The sequence below is a fragment of the Elephantulus edwardii genome, unplaced genomic scaffold (assembly GCF_000299155.1).
Source record: "Elephantulus edwardii isolate Elephantulus edwardi_28Jun2011 unplaced genomic scaffold, EleEdw1.0 scaffold00118, whole genome shotgun sequence".
NCBI lineage: Eukaryota > Metazoa > Chordata > Mammalia > Macroscelidea > Macroscelididae > Elephantulus > Elephantulus edwardii.
Window position 1 is genome coordinate 7712833 of NW_006399868.1, and position 15226 is coordinate 7728058.

Below are 15226 nucleotides of genomic sequence, written 5' to 3' on the forward strand. Positions count from 1 at the left end.
TGAATTGTTGTTAGGAGAGGATCCTCTATCTTTCTCGCACGGCTGACGGATTTGAACCACCCATCTTCCTGTTAGTAATTAGACACATTACACAGTATGCCACCAGGGCTTCTTAACAAATTTATAAAATCCTCTAGATTTGCTGGTAACACTATAGGAGGAAATAGTCAATATAGAAGGTATGTGTTATTTTTATCAACTGTTTTAAAAAGTCTAGTGTCTTTGCTCTTTTAATTGCACGTGAAATGCAAGTAGGTAATTGTGTTTTTTTTCTTTCTTAGGCCTGAAAAGAGATGAATTTGGATTCCATTCACCGATTCATTGCAGAAGCTCAAAGTTTCCAGATGCAACAGTCATCACTGAAATCAGCTTGTGACACTCTGGTGCCTGCTTCTCCCCCCGGGGAGACCTGCCACTCCTCTTTGCCACTTCATGGGTTTGGGTCTCAGACCACGCAGAATGCCTGTGCCCACTCACACAGCACCAGTGAATGGGACCTCAGCAAAGAGCTTCGCCTGAGGGAGCTTGAAGAAGTCAAGGCCAGAGCTGCTCAGATGGAAAAAACCATGCGATGGTGGTCAGACTGCACTGCCAACTGGAGAGAGAAATGGAGCAAGGTTCGAGCAGAAAGGAACAGTGCCAGAGAGGAAGGGAGACAGCTCAGGCTCAAGTTAGAGATGACAACGAAAGAACTGAGCGCACTGAAGAAGAAGCAGAGATGCCTGCAGGACAGAGAGGCATCAGAAGTTCAAGTCAGCCAGGATCTGAAGCGGTCTGCTTTTTCAGAAGACCAATGTCTAGCTGATCCTCAAACAAGAGAGTGTTTGGTAAAAACGCAAACTTTTGCAAAAGAAAATGCAAATAGAAAGGTAAGAAATAAGAAAGAGAAAATCCACAATGGGATCTAGAGACTATGTGACCATTTTGACTGTGTGTGTAGTGATTGGAAAGAGACCTAGTGGTGCAATGATTAAGTACTGCGTTGCTAACTGAAACGTCGATGTAGGAATTCTCCATTGGTCTCTCTATAAGAAGTTCTGGTGGCTTAATCCTAAGAGATTGCACTACCAAAACAAAGGAGCAAAGTTTGAATCTACTAGCTGCTCTGTGAGAGAAAACTGGGCAATCTCCTCCTGTATGATTTACCGTCGCTGAAAACCCACTGTAGGGTCAGCTGTGGGTTGGCTCTGATTCAGAGGCATTCAGGAGGAGTAGGGCCTGTTAACTCACTCTCACGGAGATCACAGCCCTGGAAACCCCACAAGGTAGTACTCCTCTGTCCGGAAGTGTCGTTAGGAGTCAGAAACACTCCAAGCAGTGTTTCTTGTGTGTTTATAATGACAGGGAAGCAGGGACAGGTAACATGGAATGGTGAGCATACCAGCACTTCCTGCAAAAATGAGGCCAGCATGTTTTTTTAAGAAAATATTTGGAGATATTACTCTTTTTTGTCTTACTATATCTTGTAAGTAATCTTTAAAATAGTTTTACTTCTCCCAAGATGTAGCTGTCTGGTCTGACAATTAACTCCCAGAAAAATGAATTCACACAGAAATACTTCTAGAAAATATTTCATACTTCATACTCTTGGAATTTTCTGCTTCAGTTTAGAATCTTGAAGTTTCTGAAAATTCTCTAAATTATTTAACTTTATTTAATCTGGCAGTCCATATATAATTATTCGGATTTATTCATCTCTCTCTTTAAAAAAAAAACAAAACACAAACAGTAACAGCACAACAAAGCAAAACCCAAAACAATAAACAACCAAAAAACTGGTAACTACAATTAACGTACCATGTAAAATAATTGGAGAAAGTTTAGAAAATCATATTATAGCCTCTTAGAGTTTCCCTTTATATTGTTAACCTTTTCTATTTAATCTCATCTTTAAAAATATGAAATGAGGCCTTGCACTTCTACAGTGCTATCCATATATATTTTTTTTCTCTGTAGGAAATGTTGACCATTGACATTTTTGTGGGTTTAATGTAAATTCTAAAGTAAAAGGAAAAATTTAAAAATATTGTAGCAACAAAATGTCTTCTGCTTATTTGGCCAGTTTGCTTTTGTGTGTGTATGATTATATACGTTGCTTATTCATTTTCTGGTGCTGGTTTTTTTCAGTCTTGAGAGTCTTAACATCTGTATTTCCTTTACATACATCCTTGGCTAAATGTTACATATTGCCAAAATTCAGTTGTTTTAAATTTTATGTATTTTAATTCAGTGGATAGGATAAGGAAGTGATGTTAATACAGTATGTATTGATTTTTTTACATTGTTATTAATTTACTGATATTTCTTTTTAAATTAATTTTAATGAACATTTACAGAGATTTTTTATTTCCATTCGTTCATTGCTGCACTTTTCTCCCTGCCCACCCCTCCCCTCCAGTTCGTTCCTCTCTTTGAAAAGAAAAAAAATTCCTTCATTGGTATACAATGTATTTAATTTTTTTTAAAAAAAGTATTTATTATTTATCAGTTGATTTGGTTGTGTAATGTGTTAGACTCCTAACAGAAAGACTGACAGTTCAAATCCACCAATGATTTCTTGGGACAAAGATGAGGAGTCTCCTCCTGTAAATACATACAGCCTTGGAAATCCTAATAGAGTCAGAGTTCACCCAAAGACAATGGGTTTGAGACAACACGTTTGGAAATGGAAAAGATTTTCCTCACATTTGCTATGAGGGAAAAGTTTCAGTATCTTGGGACATAATTTGGAATACCTTGTATAGTATCCATGTCAAGTACAAACCATGTATAAATCAAATGAAAACCCACCTCTGCAGAGTTGCATACATTGGAATCCTGTTGGGCAGGGCACCATTTCCTACAGCATTTCCCAGGTTATAAAGCTTTAAGGAGCCAAAGACTAGACCATTTTCCTGTGGAGTGGCTGGTGGATTTAAACCACTGATCTTTCATTTAGCAGTCTATGATGTCAAGGCTTTAGTTTTCCAAATGGCTACTTATAAACCTTTGCAATCCCGAGACTCCACCCTACTAAAGCTAAACTGGTTGATCGAAATATTGATATTATGTTTAATTGGGGAATACTCCCTCTACCAGCTATTGTAAATGAAGGGTGAAGTCCGAGGCTAGTATTGATTGGGCACACTTAATGGGAACCGTTAGAACTGCCAGCACCTGCCCATGTGACCAATGTGTAGTGCTGTAGAATACCTGGTGGCCAGAAAGAAAAGAGTGCTTTGATAAAGGCCTTTCCAAGGCTGGAGTGAGGCATGGTGTAAATTGCCACCCTTGGTCCCCTGCGGGCCCTGGTGTGTGCCCCAGTGCTGGGCAGCTCTCCTTCTTTCCTTGCTTGAAGTAGCCTCACCTGAGCCAGCTCCTAACCCTGCTTGACCCCATCAACAGCTGCGTGAGCTCCTGGAGGATCTTCCCGCAAATTACTGAGCCCAAAAAACACAGACAGGGGGTTGGGAGGAGGAACAGTCAATGTGGAAAATGATGGCTTGGATTAACAGATTAAATTTTGGAACATTGTTGACTTCCACCTTCTTATAGTTAATATGGTCCTAAATTTTTGTGTAGATGAGAAAGAATTGCAAGCTGTTTTGTAGTTGGGTTTGTCCTGACTTTTGTGATGCTCAGAATTCTAAATAAGACATGACCTCACACTTAATACATGGAGCTACTAAAACTCCAAATCATATATACTTGCTGCCTTCAGATAAATTCCTACTCATGGCTCCATCTACCAGGTTCTCATTGTCAGTCTCTATAGGAGGAGATTGCCAATCCTTTTAATGAGGGTCAGCTGATGGACCTTAACCACTGACCTTTTGGTTAACGGCATAATACATAGTGCAGCATGCCACAGACACGCAAAAGACCTCATTACTGTTGCATCTGACCCACAGCTCATCCTTCACTGAGTTCCTGGGGCTGCAGATCTCATCAGGGAAGCTCATCTTCGTAACCTTGAACCACGACAAAGGCACAGCCTTTGGGTTGGCATATAGCTTCCTACTGACCACCTAGCCAGCACTTCTTAGACCATTCCTGGTTGGTTGTGTGTGTAGTTGATCAGAACCCACTCATAGCTGGCCCTCCCATGGGTTACCAGAGGCAGGAAATCCCACAGGCGCAGACGGCCTATCCTTCTGTGAACCAGCTTGTGGATTTGAACCATGTGCCTTTGGGAAGACACACAGCTTCTAACTGCTGCGCCACCAGAGGTTTTTATTAATTGTTTAGGAAATGTCTCTTACGGTGAAAAGGTGGAGGGATGATGAAAAAGAGGAAGACTGTCAGCCAAGTGGGTTGGACCAGTGACTGTGGCAATGGGCTCGGATATGTCAGAGAGTGTGATAGGACAGGGTTCAATCTGTTCAGAGGGTTACTGTTAATCTTACTAGACTCAGCACCTGACACCCTAACAATGATATTTTATGATGGTGGGGAAATTATTGTTGTTATGTGCCATCGAATCCTCTGCGACTCATAGCAACCCTATGTCCAACAGCTCTGAGCCCCATCCTGTCCTGAGCTAGTCTCACTGACTCCAACACAACTAATCCCATTGCCCCAGTTATTGTGTCAATTAGTATTGATGTTTTTATGAAGCTATAATCAGTTATTTTTGTTGGACTACATTCCCCTGCCAACTCCAGAATAATTAGAGAGGTATTTGTGGATGTAAGTAGTCTGTTTGGCCACAACCCGTTCATGTAGAACTTCAGATGTTTTATTTTTGTAAAAAATAGTGCACACAATATAAATACTGACAAGTTGATTGTCCATCCTTCTCTCACAGAACAGCTGGTGGATTTGAGCCATGTGCCTTTGAGATTGCAACACACCTTCTTACCACTAGGCCACCAGAGAAAAGAAAGGGGTGAATAAGAAAATGCTATCTTAAGGTTTTGGAATGACGATGTAAGATGGCTGAAACAGTATGTTTTCTGGTCTTCGGTGTTCATATTTATTCAAAGTTACAGTCAAATTTCATTTGAGATTCAACTAGTGAACTTGGACAGTTAAATATGTATGCCTGTTAAAATATTCAAGTTCCCTGAAAGTACTTTATACCTTTCCCTTCAAAGATGTTAAAAAAGTAATAATTTTATTCCACTTTGAAACTTGTGACAAAATTTGAAAGGGCAATTCAACTCATTAAGTCAATCTTGACTGCCTGCAAGTTTATAGGCAGTAGGATTCAGCTCTAGTTAGAAAAAGAAAACTTAAACTAAAATTAATCCAGAAGGCCTTGGGCATCACCTCCATTAGAATCAGATACAACAAGGAAAAGAAATCAATTTGAAGCAACATGCAGTCAAGGTTTGACCCTGAAGCATTGTTTGGTGTTGAGTAGACAACAATTCATATTAATCCTGTGAACAGTAGGTCAGAACTTAGCCCTATAAATAAGGATTGGATCTAAATAAAGATATTACTTTCTTTTCTAACTACACTTCCTTTTAATTTTTCTTCAAAATTCACCAGTAATATATTGCATACATGTTTCATTCCTTTCAGGAAGAAGATGAGATTATTGATCCATTAAGATTAAACAAAAATCGCAAACTCCACCTTGATAGCTCTGACTCATTCAGTCAGGAGAGTCCCGGAGGCTCTGCTATGAAGGTGGAGTTAAGCCTGCACTCAATGGACTCATGTTTGGAGGACAAAGGACCTCAAGTGTCAGCTGTGCGAGTCCCTTCAGATGATGTGAGCACAATCTTGCGGAAGGAAAGAGAGTAAGTGGCAAACATTGTTCCCCTTCACAAAGCCCACTTGTCAAACTTTATGAAAGTGTTAAGCCTGATGAAATAACAGTTATTTGCGGAGGTATTTTACTTACGAAAAGTCACTAGCTCTCAGACTTTAAAACAGAATCTAACACACATTTACTTTTGCTTTTGAAAAATAATTTATAGCTTGATAGTTTTTATCTTTCTTTTTACATAACTTTTAGATAACTGCGTTCTTATCTCTGGCATGTTCAACTTAATTCTATTAAGTCTATTTAAGAAGTAATTATATTTCATCAGTAATTATTATATTATTATGTCATACACAATAATATTTTTATATGTTCATTATATGAAATATTTTTCAATTTCTATCTGTATTAATTTTTTAATCTATATCCAAGCTCTTGCGGCCCAGTGGTAAGAAGCTGTGCTGCAATCTTGAATGTGTGAGGTTTGAAACCACTGGCTGTTCCATGGGAGAAGGATGGGTAATTTCTCCCAAGTGAAAACCCACTGTAGAATCAGCTATGGATTGGTTCCGACTCTACAGCACAACAACAACAACAAAATAACTTATCTGTATTTACTGAATTTATTTAAATAGGCAAGTGAAGTTTAATATAAACTTAAGTTTTGTATTATATATGTAATTTTCAATGCATATGATTAAAATATCAAATGCATTATCTAGTTTTCTCAAGATTCTTGGATTTAAATAAAACCCTGAAATTGAACAACTACAATTATTGGGGTGGATAATTCCCACTGCCAGGAATGATGGATCATTAGGATTTCTACTAACTTCTGTCATCTGAAATTGATCAAATATGAAATCAAGATGTTTTAAAAAGAATTAGTACTGGAATACACAAGTTGGAGGCAAAGAATGACGGACAGAAAATTGGAGTGTGATGACTGAATTGAGGGCAGAGATCATGTGGTAAAATTTTGTACAATTAATGATGCATTCATTGCTAATACCACTTGCTTTGCATCAGAGATCTGGACAATAACTACAGATGACAGAAGAAGAATCTACACCTTTGAGCTGTGATGCTGGAGAAAAGTATTGAACATACACTCGACTGACAAAAGAACGAACAGGTCTGTTCTACAGAGGGTGAAACCAAGTTGCTCCCTGGAGGCAAGGATTCTGAAGCTCTGTCTAACATATTTTGGGCATGTTGCCACGAGGGACCAGTTCTTGGAGAAGGAAACAATGATTGAAAGGGTGGAGGGACAGTGCAGGAGATGAAGACTCAAGATGAGGTAGATTGACATCATAGTAACTGCAGTTATAGGGAGAGACCTGTTGGAGGCAGTAAGACTGGCTCAGGATAAGATAGTATTCAGAGCTATTATGCGTTGGGTGCTATGAGTCAAAGTCTGCTTGATGGCACACAACACCATGAAAAACGTAAATGGCATCAATAAATCTGGACCTCACCTGATGGAATACACATGAATCAAATTGATTATATCTGTGGAAGTAGACTATGAAAAACCTCAATATCACCAGTCAAAATAAGGTCAGGGGATGACTTATGAATAGACCATCAATTACTTATATTTAAGCTTAATCTGAAATTTAAGAAAATTAAAACAAATTCATGGAAACCAAATTATGACCTTGAGTTTACCGCACCTGAATAAATAAAAAACTCTTTGAAGAATAGATTTCATTCATTGAACTTTAATTAACAAAGGCACATGGTATTGAAGGAAGATTACCAGACTTCGTGGAAGATATTTGCAAAATAAAAGGCCCAGGAATTGATGGAATACCAGTTAAAGTGTTCCACCAAACAGATGCAGCCTGGAGCATCCTTATAAGTTGATACCCAGAAATCTGGAAGGCTCTAGTCTGAGTAATCAGTAACTAGAGGAGATGCATATTTGTTCCTATTTAAAAAAAAATGGTGAACTAACAGAGTGTAGAAATTAGCAATTAACTGAAATAGAGGTAGACATACATTAACTTGGGTGAAGGAGTAGGCAATCAATGCACAACGGGGTGATCAATAGGAAATGATCAAGGCAGAGGAAGACCCTGGGAGGAATACAGGAGTGAGAGGCCACAGAAATATGTATAGAAGCATTTTGTTGTGTGCTTTTGAGTTGGAACTAACCCACAGCTGACCATCCAGAGGGTTTTCAGAGACATCAAATCACATGGGAGAAGATTGTTCATCTTTTTCTTATGGAGCAGCTGGTAGATTTGAACTACATGCTTTTTGGGATTGTAGCTTAGCTTCTTTCTACTAGGCCACCAGAGCTCATTTATGGATATATGTTTGGCAGAGTGTTATTTATAGTATATGTTCTTACGTCTGTTGCAAGTATATCTGTAAATATAAGAGAGCATCGAGCATACAGGGTGCGACAATATGAACACTTCTTAATCATAACCAAAAAGAAACGCCTTGAAGGAAAGAATTCCTGAACTTAGGGATTCTGGAGCTTTGTTTCAGGGAACATACAGGTCAATTGGCACAACATAACCCACAGAGACGATATTCTGCTTCCTACTTCTGTCAGCCCCAGCTGACATCTTCAAAGCTGGTGGACGTCATCAAAGGCGCAACTACTGAGCTCTCCTTCTCTGGAGCAAAGAGTGAAGAAAAGAAAAGATGCATGAAAAGAATTAGTTCAAAGGACTAATAATCCCACATGCCTTAGAACCTCTAGGACCCTGAGACCAGAAGAGCTGGATGGAACCTGGCTACTACTACTGGCCACAGTGAAATGGACCCCACACAAGGTCCCAGCCAGAGTGAGGAACATGTCGAACAAAACTGAACATCAGAAACAAGACTAAGTTTGCTGGCCAGATAGAGACTGGGCAAGCCTGTGAGGCTGTGGTCCTCACTCCAGACTTCAAGCTTGGACTGGACTTACTGCCATGGACCAATTTTCAGCCAAAATATAGGGGCTGAACAGCCACACTCAAGGGAGATCACATTCCTGAGAACAACTAGCCACTGCGATCAAACGGTAAAGCTGTTTTGTTTCTATTTCCAGGAATAGATGTGAAAGAGGGAGGAACAAAAGGAGAACAAGAAGGGGAAGTGGCAGGAGGGATGGCACAGGATGGGGACTGGAGGAAGTGGCATGAAACAAAAAGATATGAGCTGTTGAATGGAAATCAGAATTGTCTGTGAGCCTACCCACCAAATCCCAATAGGAATGATGGTGATGGAAGGACGTTTAGGAGCGAGGGACTGTGGCGGCCACCTTTGGACATAACAGTCGGCCACAGTCTTCTCTTCAGAACACTTACAAGGCTCGATTGTAATGTTCGTGCATGTGGCTGGTAACAGAAATGCAATACATTTGCACAGGATGCAAGAACCCAAGATGCTCTTGCTCAAAATATTCAATATGTTCATTGTTTCCTCATGGCCAGCTTATAAAAAGGATTAACTTTGTGTGAAGTATTTGTTGTATTTTAAAATGTGGTCCCCAAATCTGAAAAGAATTAATTGTCACATGTCTTTGGTTATGAGACTCTTGACTGGCATAATCAGAAAAATGAGAGAATAAATTACATAAAATATGTGAATATATGTATAGTTAATAAGATAGTTTAAATTGTGTCCTGGCTCCATGCATTTTCGATCTGTTGGTGGAATAGATCATTCAGGGGCCTCAACTTTACTTGGATGAGTGTGGCATCAGGACTGGAGGAAGATTCATCAACAATCTGCATTATGCAGATGAAACAACCTTGCTTGCTGAAACTGAGGAGGACCTGAACCTTTTGCTATAGAAAGTCAAGCATAGTCTTCAAATGGATTGAAGTTTAACATAAAAAGTCAAAGATTCTCACCACTAGGCCAATTGGCAGCACCGTGATGGATGGAGAAGACATTGAGGTTGTTAATAGTAATCTTATCTCGCTCGACTCCACAATCAACACTCTGACATCAGCAGTCAGAAATCAAAAGATGAATCGCATTGGGAATGTCTCCTGTTAGGGACTGCTTCAAAGTGCAAAAGAGCAATGACATTCGTCTAGAGACTAAGGTGAGCCTGATCCAGGCCATCATCTTCACAACTGCTGTGCATCAGAGAGCTGGACAATGACTAAAGATGATAGAAGATGAATTGATGCCTTTGAGCTGTGGTGTTGGAGTAAAGTATTGAGCATACCATGGACCACCAGGAAAATAATGAAATCTGTTTTGGAGAGGGTGAATTCAAGTTTCTCCTTGGAGGAAGGATTTTGAAGCTCCATCTCACATAGTTTGGGGCACATGGCCAGCAGGGATCAGTCCTTGAAGGACATCATGCTTGAAAGGGTAGAGGACATCCCAGGAGAGGAAGGCCCTGGATGAGGTGTATTCATTTAATAATGGGATTAAGTGTGTCGGAGTCAGTGAGACTGGCTCAGGATAGGGCATGGTTCAGGCCTAATGTACATAGGATCATTGTGAGTCGCAGGTGACTTGATGGCACATAACAACAACAATAGCTTTAAATAGACTTAAAAAGCTAAACATTACCTAAAGCCTTTTGCAAGTACCCTAAGTCCTTCATCAGCCATTTCCCTGGAGTCAGCTAAGAGTTTCTTATTATCCCTGTGAAATGTGTGAGTTCCATTCATTCCCTTCTTAGGATCCATTGTCTGGACCTCTCCAAACTGGGAGACTCTAGTGATACCTGAACAGAATAAAGATACACATAATGATACAAAAATAATGTGCACAGAAGAAACAGCCTTTTAGTGTCAAGCGTAAGTCCTTAACAGAGTCAATCAATATAGTGTAAAATGGAATGGAAATAGAGTTAATTTTCAGGCCAATTGTTGTTGCTGGGTGCCGTTGAGTCAACTCTGGCTCATAGAATCCTTGTGTTTATTTGGCTGAAATTCTGCGTAGACTGGACTCTCCTCACAACCATTACTGTGTTGTAGTCCAATGTTACAGCCTCTATGTCTGTAGATCTCTGTAGTAGAAACTCTATGAACTTTGATAAATGTCAGTAGTTGTACAGGCTTCAGGCCTTTGGTTCATAGGGTCACTATGAGTCATACTCAACTCGAAGGCAGTCAACAACATACATAGTCAATTGTATCTGGGCTTGAATGTCTCAGTTAAGTGCTCACCTCCGAATTTTTTATTTTTTTAAGGATTACATCTTTAGGGGTTGTAGACATTTTCTCAAGGTGGTTACTTCACTGACCTAGAGCGATAGGAGAAACCGGAAGCCATTGTGTCCTGGTTGTAAACTTTTTTATTTGAGTGGCCAGTTTTAATGCTGTGCACATATATTTTCACACTTTCATACACACACATATATTCTGTTGCTGACCTCCTTGGAATACACCAAGTTCCCATAAACCGCAGGCTTTCAGGTTCTCAGGAACTTCAACATTAAAGCCTCAGACAGGCCTGTGAATAGTGGGGGAAGGAGAGCTGGGAGTCACCTTTATCATTCTCCCTTCTTTAAGAAACAACCCCGTGGACGTTGAGTGCCAGGGGTTGCAAGCCCCACGAATCAGCGCGATTTCTGTGTGCGGCAGTTACGGCGCTTTTCCTCCACCACCAGAGGATGTTTCCCGAGGATATAGGATGCGTCATTACTATAAATCCGTCAAAACTTTTAAGTTCTTCCTTCTGGCATCTCAGTGAGTGGGTGGCTGGAGTTGAGAAAATCTGAACATCATTTTCCCATGTTCCCAGCTAGTGGGAACATTCATCCTAGAAGGAGAAAGGATTAAACTGAGAACACCCTGGAGAGCATTCCCACCATTGTCATGGACTGGCCCTCATCATGTCAAGTAAGATTTATTACGTTGTTTGTACCCTGTGTGGTTTCAGTTTTATGAATAATTACCCAGTACCCTGAAATCCTACATATTCTGCATAGTTGTCTTTTTTTGATTACTTAGGGAGAGATTTGGCCAATCAGAAAACTTGGGATAAAGATGGGAAATCCGGCTCAGGTCGGTGCACCATAGCACCCAGTGAGATGAAAGACGTTGAAGAAATCTGAAGGAAGGGAGAATGTGAACTAGAATCTTCTGATGAATCCTTCTTGCTTTCAGAATGAGTCTTCATATTTAACTACTGCATCTTTTGTGAAAGGCCTGTTTTAGGGCCGTGAGATATCTTCAGTCCTTTCTATTTTACGATTTTATTTTTCTTCATAAGAAACGTGCAATGCTCGCATTCTTTGTCTGTGTTTCACTGAACGTGGAGATGCTTTATCTTTAATAAAATGAATTTCAAATGCAGATGAGAAGGTATAGAAAAATGTAAATGGTTATAGATATTGTGGTGGTGGTGGTGATTATGTGCCATCGAGTCATCTGTGACTCACTCCACCCAAATTTATTCCTCTTTAGTTCCCGCAGTAGCAGACTGGGTAAATCCGCATGTGCTCATTTCCATCGCTGCTTCACGTGCAAAGTGCCCCTCTATTGGGTTTTCAAGCCTGTTAAGCTTCGTGGAAGGAAATTACCCATCTTTCTCCCTCCAACCCACTGCTGGATTCTAACTGCTGAACTTATGTTCAGCAGCCTGGTATGTGGAGTGTCATGCCACCAAAGTGTCTTTAAATTGGCTTGTCGAACTCAGACCCCATCGCCTTCAATCCAAGACTGACCGTGCAGCCGGTTTTCAGAGGCTGTAACTCATCTGGGAGGAGACGGGCCCATCTCTCTCCTGTGGAGCCACTCACTGTTACGAACTTAAGGAGGGCTCTGTCCTGGGTTAGTAGTGTGACTCCCTGCCCACTCGGCTCCTGGAGTTCCCAAAATGACACGGAGACATGGTCAGTTAAGATGCTCAGAGAGGTCTGCTTTACTGATTGACTCTTTGTCACCAGCAGGATCTGTAATAAGCCTTTGTCACTTTTCTTGTGTTTTAGAAACTGTGCCAAGCATGTCCACAGTGAGGTTTTTGACATTCCAACAATCTTCACAGGCAGAATTCAGGGACAGTTACTTTATTCAGGTTGTTGCTCACCTATCGCTGCAGATGGTCAACGTCCTCTAAGCTTGGAGTTCTCCTCTCTTCTCTCTCCCACCTACCTCTTCTATTAAATATTGATACGCCTTGACCATAGTGTAAAACCATCATTGACAGCAGAAGACAGCAGAATCTGACCTCTACTAACTCCCACCGAGGGGAATGACCCCATCAACAACATCCACAGCACAAAGTCCATGAGGTCAGACCTGGCCCCAGGCTCACTGGCCTACTTCTACTAACTCCAACATCGCTCTTACGGGGTCTGAAATCTGTTGCAATAACCACACAGACCACACAGAGCCCTCTTCATGGTTATGAATGTTATCAGGGAAGCTAACAGGCTCTAATTCAGGTTCTAATTCAGGTAACAGGTACAGTCCCTCAGTCTGGACAAGTGTGGCTGCCAGAAGGCTCAGGTCAGGGTCCCAAGGTCCCCTTAGTCCTACCAGTGATGGTGTCTTCCCTCAGTGCTCCAGCAAGGTTGGGGGAAGGCCTGCGGCTCTGTGAGGCAGCAGTCCGTAGGGCAGCCGTCTCATGTCGGTCTCTGGTTCTTTGCTGAGGCTCTTGGTCTGGCTGATGCAGGGATCTCTGGTCCTGAGTGATGTATCACTGCTTCCTCTTCCTTATTGGTGTGGAGATTCTCAATTTCTTCTGCTGACTCTGCTCCATTAAATGGTGAGACCACCCAATCTCCTTGTGGATAGATGGACACATCTCGTTTGTATGATCCTGCACAGATACTTCCCCATTCTAGATGTGGAAAATACCTCAGAAGGTCTGGTGGCCCAGTGGCTACTGCTAAGCAAAAGAATAAATGTTCAAATCGACCAGTGGCTGCACTGAAGAAAAGACGTGGCAGTATGAGAGGATCACCGGCTACACCATCCAATGGGGCAGCTCGGCTGTCATGCAGGGCCCTGAGGAGCTGGAATCCACTGAAAAGCACACAGCAGCTCCCCCCTCATGAAATGGGAAGGACTTCTTTGGGCACGCAGTAAGGAATCGTGAGAACGCTCCGTCCCTGCAGACGCTTGACTCACCCACAGTTACGGGTGACCTCATTTTATTATGCTTCATTGTATTGTGTTCCACAAATGCTGTGGGTTTTTTCCATTAGCTGATGGTTTTTGGCAGCCACCTTTTATCCAAGTCTATCAGCCATTTCCCCAGCTGTGCACACCCCTTTAAATCTCTGTTCCATTGTTCTTCATTCTCCCAACACGCCAAATGTTTAGGTGCTGCTGTAACATACTGAACAGAACACAGGATAGTGTCAACACAAACTTTATATGCACTTATTGGAAACTTGCTGCCACTGAGTCAGAACCAAGCCATACCTGACCCTCCAGCGAATTATCGGCAGCTGTAAATCACACAGGAGGAAAGTGTCCATCTTTCTCCCAAGGAGCAGCCGGTGGATTTGAACTGCTCACCTTGGGGTTGACAGCAGAACTCCTTATCACTAGGCCACCAAAGCTCCTTCAGAACAATACAGAAATGATTACTATTTATTCCTAGATCATAATCTCTCAGAAATTTCATTCCCAAGGAATACTATTATTAATAGTCCAATCTGCATACCTTAGGGAGCTCTGGTGCTTAATGGTAAAGGATTGTGCTGCCAACCTAAAAATATCGTTGTTAAGTGTCATCAAGTCATAGATGACTCATAGCGACCCTATGAACGAAAAACCTGAACACTTGTATAACTTTCATCGTTTATCCACGTTCTCAGGGTTTCCAGAGGTAAGCTATTTTGGATGTCAATGCCACTCCTGCTTCCAAGCTTGTTTTAATCAGGGAGCTCCACCAAACACTGTGCACCATGGGTAACCATTATCACATTTGACACATCAGTGTCACAGTGTTCAGCATCGCAGCAACCACAAGTTACTGAGGTTCAAATCCACCAGCTTCTCCGTGGAAAATGGCTGAGCAGTCTCCTCCTGTGAGATTTACTGCCTCTAAAAGCCTATGAGTTGGTTCTGACTCAATGGTATATAACAAGAACATCTACATATCTAAATTTATGTCCTAATGAAAGTAGGACATCTCCCTATAAAATAAATTTCGCTGCAGAATAATTTTTTCCAACCACCAACTCTCTGGTTAACAACTAAGTGCTTAAGCATTGTGCCACCAGGACACCTTCGTTTATCTTATAACTCACTATTATCCAATCAGTTCTTACCCATGGTTACCCCTATGCAGTTTTTGAGGTTTTAAATCTTAGCAGGAAGAGACCCCACCACTGTCTCGAGTGGTGTCTCTGGTGTATTTGAACCCCTGGAGGTCCTGGATATTTGGTTAGCAATGCAATATTCTGTGCCATGGACTAGCAGTGTGATTTCTGAAAGTTTGTAATAATGTGTGGTTGTTGTTGAGTGCCATCAGTTGCCTGGGACTCATAGTGACCCTGTGTACAACAGCCCTAAACACTGCTGTATCCTGTACCAATCTCACTGTCTCTAACACACCTACTCCCACTACCTCAGTAGTAAAAATAATATATTTTTGTTAAAC

General features: G+C 41.2%; 1 protein-coding gene across 1 annotated transcript in view; it reads left to right on the forward strand.

Annotated features, from left to right (window-relative positions):
- Positions 1-293: 293 nt before the first annotated feature.
- CCDC102B (coiled-coil domain containing 102B) overlaps positions 294-15226 on the forward strand; it is a 70042-nt gene continuing 55109 nt past the window's right edge. The window contains exons 1-2 of the mRNA XM_006892763.1: positions 294-869; positions 5509-5729. Of these exons, the coding sequence (XP_006892825.1) occupies positions 294-869; positions 5509-5729 (797 nt within the window). The remainder of the gene's footprint in view (positions 870-5508; positions 5730-15226) is intronic.